The 10,943-nt window shown below is 34.9% G+C and overlaps 1 protein-coding gene across 1 annotated transcript; it reads left to right on the top strand.

The window, feature by feature from the left end:
* Positions 1-8,242: 8,242 nt before the first annotated feature.
* LOC132754051 (uncharacterized) lies at positions 8,243-9,250 on the top strand (the record flags this gene model as incomplete). Its single annotated transcript, XM_060744638.1, has 2 exons — positions 8,243-8,708; positions 9,182-9,250. Coding segments are annotated over exons 1-2 (471 nt in total), but the record flags the coding sequence as incomplete, so codon positions are not given.
* Between the last annotated feature and the right edge of the window lie 1,693 nt (positions 9,251-10,943).

The following is a 10,943-nucleotide window of genomic DNA, read 5'->3' as shown; positions in this document are numbered from 1 at the left end:
CAGGTCTCTAGGCTGAAGGTAAAGGTCACACTTAGAAGTCATTGACAAATGATTGTTAGGAGCCGAACTTCTACATTCATTTAGGAATTTTAATGTTACTTCGCACAAATGTTCACCATTGTGAGGCTTATTGCGCACATAATCCAGGTCCCTGCTACCAAAGTCAAGGTCCCATAGGTCAAAATTTGTTTACGGGGACCATTTAGTCATCATATATTGATTGATTGTAACACAAGTGATAACTATCATGACAAGTGTGACACATATAATTTAGGTTAATATTTGCATATTTGTAAGGTCAAGGTCACTAAAGATGATCCAGATATTTTCCGGATATTGCCCAGAGCACATCTCCTATTTTTATACTCCTATATGCATATGTATAATGCCCACATCTCTTCAAAAGCTTTTGTGACGGACGTATGTTGCGACAATGTTGCCCTTGTTTTACCATTATAATAACCCACTTGTCGGACGGGACCAATTTAATTTTGTGAATGCTTAATAATGAACAATAACATAATTATAATTGTTATATACTGTCAAATATAAAAAAAAAACGTGAGTGTTATATCGCCAACTACGTCAATCCGAATCACACTCAAATGTGATGCATATTAAGATTTTGTATCATAGATTGGAGACCTTTCATCAAAGTTTAATTTGTAACTATACATGCACAGTGCCTAAACTGGAGTGCAGGCAGGTATTAGTACCCGGACTCCAGAGCATGTATTGATTGGCTCATTTTTTTCTGGGGTTTACTAAATATTTGAAGACAGAGAAAGGGATAGCGATAGAAATATCATATTCAGATGCTCGTTCATTGGGTACTTTTTTCATGGGTTTCATATTGTGACAACAGAGAAAATGTTTATTTTTATTTTTGTGTATGAGAACATCAAAACACTTTGCAATCTGATTTATGCCCCCTCGTACAAATCAGATAGCCTCATGTTTTGATGCTTTTTTTCTATTACTTATTGTCTGAAGGGTTGAACTTTTGCATGTGAAAGGTGCATCAAATGTAGAACAATATAGGTAATATTGTATTTTATTATATGATCTAAAAATAGCTGCAATCTCATTGGTCCAAACTGTAGTCAACAGAACTTTTTATAAAATCATATTCACTGGGTGTAGTATCATATTAACTGGCTGAATTGGATTTTCCAAGTCTAAAAATAGATTGAGACTCATATTCAATGACCATACACCGTAGACTGTTAATTAAGTGTGTTAATTAAAAAATAATTGTTGCGTTTTGTTCTTTATGGCATATTTCTCGATTGAAATATCATTACTTTACTGTTATACTTAAAGGCTAAACCGCATTGATGAGTATAAACTTGAATTACTTTTGTATGTGCAGCGTTCGCGTAGTCGTTGCACGCCTAACACGTGCGTCTTTTTTCCCGCGCTTCAACGAGGCAAAATTTGTACATGTATATAAGGATGTACTTTTTCGTGATTTTTTATGCTCCCCGAAAAATTTCGGGGGAGCATATAGTCGCCGCCTTGTCCGTCCGTCCGTCCGTCTTTCCGTCCATCCGTCCCCTTTTCTTGTCCGGGACATAACTCTAAAAGTATAAGAGGTATCAACATGAAACTTTGTAGGTAGATAGATCTCATTGAGTAGGTGTGCAGTGCACAAGAACCGTAACTCTGCCTTGCCTAATTTTTGAATTATTCCTCTTTGTTTATTTTTACACTTTGAAGTTTGTCCGGGACATAACTCTAAAAGTATAAGAGGTATCAACATGAAACTTTGTAGGTAGATAGATCTCATTGAGTAGGTGTGCAGTGCACAAGAACCGTAACTCTGCCTTGCCTAATTTTTGAATTATTCCCCTTTTTTAGCTCACCTGAGCATGCTCAGGGTGAGCTTTTAGGATCGATGATTGTCCGTCGTCCGTCCGTTCACATTTAGTTGTTAACACTCTAGCGGTCGCATTTTTGCCTCAATCATCATCAAACTTGGTCAGGATGCTTATCTAGTTGATAGCTCGGATGAGTTCGAACATGGGTCATCTCGGATGAGAAACTAGGTCACCAGAGCTAAAAATAGAAAAACCTTGTTAACACTCTAGAGGTCACATTTTTGCCTCAATCATCATCAAACTTGGTCAGGATGTTTGTCTAGTTGATAGCTCGGATGAGTTCGAACATGGGTCATCTCGGATGAAAAAGTAGGTCACCAGAGCTAAAAATAGAAAAACCTTATTAACACTCTAGCGGTCACATTTTTGCATCAATCATCATCAAACTTGGTCAGGATGCTTATGTAGTTGATAGCTCGGATGAGTTCGAACATGGATCATCTCGGATGAAAAACTAGGTCACCAGAGCTAAAAATAGAACCTTGTTAACACTAGCGATCACATTTTTGTATCAATTATCATCAAACTTGGTCAAGATGCTAGTCTAGGTGATAGCTCGGATGAGTTCGAACATGGGTCATCTCGGATGAAAAAGTAGGTCACCAGAGTTAAAAATAGAAAAACCTTGTTAACACTATAGCGGTCACATTTTTGTATCAATCATCATCAAACTTGGTCAGGATGCTTATCTAGTTGATAGCTTGGATGAGTTCGAACATGGGTCATCTCGGATGAAAAAGTAGGTCACCGGAGCTAAGAATAGAAAAACCTTGTTAACACTCTAGCGGTCACATTTTTGCATCAATCATCATCAAACTTGGTCAGGATGCTAATCTAGTTGATAGCTCGGATGAGTTCGAACATGGGTCATCTCGGATGAAAAAGTAGGTCACCGGAGCTTAAAATAGAAAAACCTTTAGCTTGTTAACACTCTAGCGGTCACATTTTTGCATCAATCATCATCAAACTTGGTCAAGATGCTTGTCTAGGTGATAGCTCGGATGAGTTCGAACATGGGTCATCTCGGATGAAAAACTAGGTCACCGGAGCTAAAAATAGAAAAAACCTTGTTAACAGTCTAGCGGTCACATTTTTGCATCAATCATCATCAAACTTGATCAAGATGCTTGTCTAGGTGATAGCTCGGATGAGTTCGAACGTGGGTCATTTCGGATGAAAAACTATGTCACAGGAGCTAAAAATAGAAAAACCTTGTTAACACTCTAGTGGTCACAATTTTTACTCAATTGTCATCAAACTTGGTCAGGAAACTTGTCTAGGTCATTGCTGGGAATAAATTGACCATGGGACATCTCGGATGAAAAACTAGGTCACAGGAGCTAAAAATAGAAAAACCTTGTTAACACTCAAGTGGTCACAATTTTGACTCAATTATCATCAAACTTGGTCAGGATGCTTGTCTAGGTAATTGCTTGGATGAGTTCGAAATCGCATGTGAAACTAGGTCACCGGAGCTAAAAATAGAAAAATCTTGTTAACACTCTAGTTGCTACTGTTTTGATCCAAGTATACTGGAAATTGGTCTGAAAGTTTGTTTTGATGATTTCTAGGTCAAGTTTGAATATGTGTCACCTGGGTAAAAAACTAGGTCACACTGCTCAAATATGGAAAATCCTTGTTAACACTGTAGTGGTCACATTTTTGACTCACCTGTCATGAGACTTGGTCAGAATGCTTGTATAGGGAATTGTTTGGATGAGTTTGATAAGTCAGGTGAGCGATCTAGGGCCATCATGGCCCTCTTGTTTATTTTACACATTGAAATTTGTCCGGGACATAACTCTAAAAGTATAAGAGGTATCAACATGAAACTTTGTAGGTAGATAGAGCTCATTGAGTAGGTGTGCAGTGCACAAGAACCGTAACTCTGCCTTGCCTAATTTTTGAATTATCCCCCTTTGTTTATTTTACACTTTGAACTTTGTCCAGGACATAACTCTAAAACAATAATAGGTAACAACATGAATCTTTGTAGGTAGATAGATCTCATTGAGTAGGTGTGCAGTGCACAAGAACCTTAACTCTGCCTTGCCTAATTTTTGAATTTTCCCCTTTGTTTATTTTTACACTTTGAACTTTTTCTGGGACTTAACTCTAAATGTATAAGAGATATCAACATGAAACTTTGTAGGTAGATAGATCTCATTGAGTAAGTTTGCAGTGCACAAGAACTGTAACACTGTCTTGCCTACTTTTGGAGTTATTGCCCTTTGTTCATTTTGACACTTTGAACTTTGTCCGGGACATTACTCTAAAATTATAAGAGATATCAACATGAAACTTTGTAGATAGATAGGTCTCATTGGGTGGAAGTGCAGTGCTTAAGAATCATTACTCTGCCTTGCCTTATTTTGAAGTAATTGCCCTTTGTTTATTTTTACTTTTTGACTTTTGTCCGTGACATAACTTTAAAACTATTAGAAATATCAACATGAAACTTTGTAGGTAGCTAGATATAATTGGATAGAACTGCAATGCTTAAAGAACCTAAACAAAGCCTGGTCTAATTTTGGAGTTATTGCCCTTTGTTCATTTTACACTTTAAATTTTACCCGGAACATAACTCTGATATCATCAGGAAACTTTATCAGGGCTGGGAATCAAAACTGCGTCGTATCCTACAAAATGTAAACAAACGCCGCCATCTTGGAACGAAAAATGTATGTTTTTGTTTATAACTCTTTTTGTTGGAAATGACTGAAAACCAGATATATGTATTAACACGCTACACTATTTTCCGCTTCGTTCGGTATATGTTGCTTGCACAACTATTTTGTAAAACAAAAGTTATAGCGAACTTGCAACTCGAAGCGGAGCAGAATTTTTATGAATTATGTGGATACGACGCAGTTCATATTGCTTTATCTATCGTTTTTACCTTCAAATCAATTATATACTCGTTTTCAGAGTTCACCATAAACTTCAAAACATAATTTTGCATCATTTACTAATCTTTCATTAAAGAGAGATGTATATTTTCCAAGAAAATAATGATTTTTACGAAATGATACGACGCAGTTGAAAATAAAATATGATACGACGCAGTTGTATTTTCATTGCAGGTTGCATATTGGTTAAACTATTTAAATGATGTGCTAGGTATGCTAATAACATTTCTTGTTTACAACTTAAGTCAAAGCAGAGGTCACTCATTAGTTCCATAAAAATGGAAATGAAATGCAATTCTACTAAGGCTGCATTTTTCGGTCGCATTTTAGTACCTATCATAAGCATAGATCTACAAATTCCGAAAAGCTGTATCATATACATTGAAACACGTGATCGCACACCCATATGACAACATGTTCCAGTGTTGCCTTAGCATGCTTCTAAAATTGTTCCCGTGAGTTCGAAATGGGAGTGATTACTATTTTTTTTATACAAAATTCAATATTCCAGTGTATTCCTGGACCCTGTATTAATCAGGAATGACCTTTTCTTTAAAAAAAAAAGAGAAAGAATTACAAATTTTGAAAAGGTCTCTTGCTATCGGAAGAGAGCTATGCGCAAATTGCATGCCTACCTTTGTTACTTGTAATTAGCAATAATTTCCGTCAATTCCGTTATTACTTATGTCTTTTACGTGCCGATTTTATTGTATTCATTTTCTTAATAATCGGTGAGAACAGATGAGCTTTATTATTCGGAACTGAACATTAAATTTTTAGAATTATATTATAAATGTTTAAGCTACAATATATTTTTGCAAGTAGGTTAAGCGTTCCGTTTAGTCATTTTATGTTCAGCGCCGCTGATTTTGTCGTATTGCATTTCTTTATCTCCGATGAGGAAAGGTCTACGGAATATATTTTCTATATTTGCACTTAAGTATCATTCTTCTCCATTAAAAACTTTAAATTTTCAAAATCGAGTTACATAATTATGATACAACTACAAATTATTTTGTAAAGAAGGTGTCCATTTTGCAAATGTATTTTACGCTGTGCACCGATAAATTTGATACAGATATAGGCAGACATGATCTTTCAACAGTATTGAAAAAGTTTTCACAATATTGAACAGAAAATGAAGGTCAGATTATCGTATCGAATTTTCAACAGACTAAAGACATTGCATATTAACATACCTTCATACTAAAGTGTGATTTTTATTTGATGATGAATTGCCTGAAAACTTAAAAGTTTTCAGAAAATGACTTCACAGAGGATTACACCCTGTTTACATTGAAAATTTCTCTGCTAGTCATACCGAAATAAGAAATTTAAATGTTATTCTCTTTATAATTAATTCAAATATTTATAATCTTAAAACTTCACGCCAGAAGTTAATAAAAAGCTGCTTATTTGTACAGCTGACATTAACAAATTTTGTTGAAAAAACAAAAACAGACCTGTGTGTACGACCGAGGCGGAGCTGTTTATGTTTACTGAATTTAAATCACTTGAACTGAACTGCTATGAATTCGAAAACCACCATGGACTTTTTATTCTTTCATGTGGAAAACCTATCAAGCTAGTTTCAAAATGTCGATGGTTCTCTGCAACATTTTGCCTGAAATAATGCACAAAGGCGCACCTGAGGTCCTCGCCCATAATTAAGCTAATGTGTAATGTGAAAGTTTGAAAACAAACCATAAAAAGCAGTCAGTACCCAGAACATGCAGAACCACAATTAACTTAGAGCGTAGCTAGCCAACATGAATTCAAGTTAATAGATTTCTACATTTTTTTGCGAAAAAAATTAGGAATAATATTGAATTTACAGGAAAATATAAGAAATTATTTCAGATATTATGATCAATTAGGTAACATGTCCATGTTTAACTGAAAAGTAGCTTCCGCAATGTAAATTTTCAAATTAAATGTTATATTGGACATGACACAATGTATTCTAAATAATCAAATACAGCAGAACATTGCTATACACCGCAAATGATCTGGTTTTTTTATCTAGCGCAAGTGATTATTCCATAAAATAGAAATATTTTGCCTGTTGAAAAGACTGCCAAAAATACAACTGCGTCGTATCATATTTTTTTTTCAACTGCGTCGTATCATTTCGTAAAAATCATTATTTTCTTAGAAAATAAACATTTCTTTTTAATGAAATTTTAGTAAATGATGCAAAATTATGTTTCGAAGTTTATGGTGAACTCTGAAACAAATATATAATTGATTTGAAGGAAAAAACGATAGATAAAGCAATATGAACTGCGTCGTATCCACACATTTTCATAAAAATTCTGCCCCGCTTCGAGTTGCAAGTTCGCTATAACTTTTGTTTTACAAAATAGTTGTGCAAGCTATATATACCGAACGAAGCGGAAAATAGTGTAGCGTGTTAATACATATATCTGGTTTTCAGTCATTTCCAACAAAAAAGTTATAAACAAAAACATACGTTTTTCGTTCCAAGATGGCGGCGTTTGTTTACATTTTGTAGGATACGACGCAGTTTTGATTCCCAGCCCTGTTATAGATAGATAGATCTCATTGAATAGAAGTGCAGTGCAAAAAAAACATAACTCCGCCAAATGCCTAATTTTGGAGTTTTTTGCCCTTTGTTCATTTTTTTATACGTTCCTGTGTCCAGAACCTTCTCGGGGAGCATCACCCGGTTCAACCGGTTCTTGTTTTTAATTCTTAGCCTATTCATATAATAAAACAATTATTGACTAGTGAGCCATTGAATATGATGTGATATTCACCGGCAGATGACATATTGACCGAGGCGATAGCCAGTCAATAATTGTATAGTATAACATGCTCCAAAATAATGATAAGAAAAACTCCACATGAGTCTCAAACCTACAATTTCTGCTCTTGAAGTAATTTGATGCAAATTAATGCAAAATCGCCTAATAAAGTACACCAGCAAAACAGTAACAGGTTTCACCCTTTTAAATTTTGAATCGAAAGTGGGAAAACGCGTTTGTTCTTATTTCGGTAACTGTCACGATATTATAAAGTACCATATATTCGTAACATATATAAGCTTATATAACATGCTATATTTTGTTTTTAAACTTAATTCATTAGTTGTATGTTTATTGATCATTTACATTTTTAAGGGACTCCATTGACATTTTCTAACGTGACAGGACTGGGGATGCTTTCCCGAGATATGTGTGTGTTTAATGTAGGTCTGGACCAATAAATTGTGTGCTGATCATTCCAACACCATGTTTCTCCAGAATGTGCAAAATGACCCGAAATTGAAAAGCATTGCAATGTTTTTCATATAAATCGTGATAAGACTCGAACAAAGAAATTCGACTTTCAATCTAATATTTAGAATTTCCTTAATATTCTTTGCAGACTATACATTTTAAGTGATTGACTTGACGTAAGTAAAGATTTCATTTTTTATGGTTGTTTTTTAGGCGTTCTGATCTTAGTGGTGCTCTATCAATATCTCATAGACGAAATGTAAGTTGGAAAAGAAATGGCTTTTGCATTGCCGGTTTCTTTAACACCGACAGAGGAGAAAGCTGATTGTTTTCGACTTCTATCTCTCGTCGTTGACGGTGGAACATTGGCATTACGTCATAGATTTGATCAACTTATTACACCAAATGACCTGCAAAATACTCTTAATGATACAAACACTCGTGGAAAATTGAACGCCTTACGCATGAAACGCGTTTTAACAAATGCTCAATGGAACTTGCTATATCCACAAACAGGTCGGCCATGTTCAGGCAGATTTGATGTTTCTCTACTGTACTGCTTGCTGAAATACATATGTGGACTAAACGAACAATCTACATCGTGGAATGGTGTACCTCCTTCATTTGACACAACAGTAGAGGCGGATGTAAACAGACTAAAACAATACCGAAATGATGTAAATATTTATCTTTTCGACTTATAATAATTATATATGTTTCCAAATATGCTAGTATAATAATAATTATTGTCGATGGTATAATTTTCTTTATATTTATTATTATTTTTATTATTATTATTAATTTATTATTATTATTATGATTATAATAGAAACGACAAAAGCCGTCCATATAACAAATACATGTACGCCGAAAATAACGGCATAAGCCGTCCCTATGGCAGTGAAGGGGTTAATGATTTTTGACTGTTATTTTTCTGTTTGTTTGTTGTTATGACCAGTTGCATATTATATGCCTTGGTTTAATAAAAACTGAAACTGACTTTATCAAAATGAAAAGTTTTATTTTGTAATAATGTCTTCTCTGCAAGAAATAATTTAAAATTTAAATTTTTACAAATAATTATTTTACACAGTCATGTTTGATATAGATATTAAATTTAAAGTCTGATACAATTATGTGCGTGTTTCAGGTAGCTCATTTGATATCTATCTCATTAAACAAGGGTGAATTTAACAGAAAATGGACAGAAATTGAGAAGGTAAGAAACTGTACGTGTCATATACTGTAATGTTGTAAAGTGTTAAAGAAGTTGAATCGAATGAATTATGTTATTATAAAACTATTTGCCATTTTCCAAGAATATGGTTGCGTAAGGATTTAAAATCGCTATTGAGAATATATTTTGTTTTGTTAGTTGACTGGGTATTACATCGCACTAACACAGGAGATGTCATATCGCGACTTTACAGCTTTACTGGTGAAAGAATACCTCACATGCCCCCTATGCATTATTGCAGGCACAAACGGTACATGAGAACAGCAATCGACGTTCCGTAACCTATCCAGCTGCCTCAAATGAAAAAAAAGTTCTTTACGGGAGTCGAATCCATAGTGCTGAGGGGAAAGTAGTTTGAAGCCACGGACCTTAGCCACCATCCCCCCACCACTGATAATTAAACACAAGCTTTATCTGGTGTTTGGTGCGAAAACATTCTTCCTGTTTACTAAATACAGTTCAGTTTTCGACTCTGTTTAATATGGTGGCATATTTCTGCCACCAGATAGCCATATAACTAACAAGTTAATTAAAAGGTTAACTAGATACGTAACTAGTTAACCTCTTAATTAACTAGTTAGTTAAGAGGTTAACTTGTTACATATCTAATTAACCTCTTAATATTAAGCTGGTAAAATAGTAAAATCATGGCAGTTGTAGTCACTTACATGCATTTATTTCCCGTAATGATCTTTTATTTATTGAAAAAATTAACTAGTTACGTAACTAGTTAACCACATAACTAACTAGTTAATTAAGAGGTTAACTAGTTACGTAACTAGTTAACCTCTTAATTAGCTAGTAAGTTATATGGTTATCTGGTGGCAGAAATATGCCACCCATAGTTAACTTTTTTTCCCCTTACAAACATGCTAAAACCCGTAAATGTTACCCTTTGTCACCCCACTTTTAGAACAAGACTGGGCGGGCGTGATTTGCTGTTTTACCGGGCGTTTTAACCAAAGGTTTTAGTCAGTTTTTTAGCAAATTAAGTGATAAATATTCATAACGTATAGTAAAGAAAAGAAATTGAACGAAATATTTATTATCATTATTGTCCCCCGCCTTTTCGAAGAAAAAAGGGGGATATAGTAATAGGCTCCGTCCGTCTGTTCGTCCGTCCGTCACACTTTCATGCCCGGTCCATAACTTTGTCATTTATCAAAGGAATCTGAAATAACTTGGCACAAATGTTTGTTATAATAAGACGATGTGTCATGCGCAACAACCAGACCTCTACCTCCAAGGTCATGGTCGCACTTGCTCATTCAAGGTCACATTGCCTATTTGATGGTATATGTCGTGTCCGGTCCATAACTTTCTTATCTTTGAAGGGATTTTGTAAATACTTGCCACAATTGTTCACAATGATGAGACGATGTGTCATGCGGAACAACCAGTCACCTACCTCCAAAGTCAAGGTCACACTTGGAGGTCAAAGATTAACATAGTCTATTACAGGGTATATTTTGTGTCCGGTCCGTAACTTTTTCATTTATCAAAGAAATCTGAAATAACTTTGCACAATTGTTTGTTATAATAAGACAATGTGTCATGCGCAACAACCAGACCCCTACCTCCAGGGTCAAGGTCGCATTTGCTTATTCAAGTTCAACATTGTCTATTTGATCGCATATGTCGTGTCCGGTCCACAACTTTCTTATCTTTGAAGGGA

This window comes from Ruditapes philippinarum, unplaced genomic scaffold (genome assembly GCF_026571515.1).
Source record: "Ruditapes philippinarum isolate M1 unplaced genomic scaffold, ASM2657151v2 ctg161_1_1_1_1, whole genome shotgun sequence".
In the NCBI taxonomy this organism is placed as follows: domain Eukaryota; kingdom Metazoa; phylum Mollusca; class Bivalvia; order Venerida; family Veneridae; genus Ruditapes; species Ruditapes philippinarum.
This window is presented reverse-complemented; position numbering and strand designations above follow the sequence as displayed.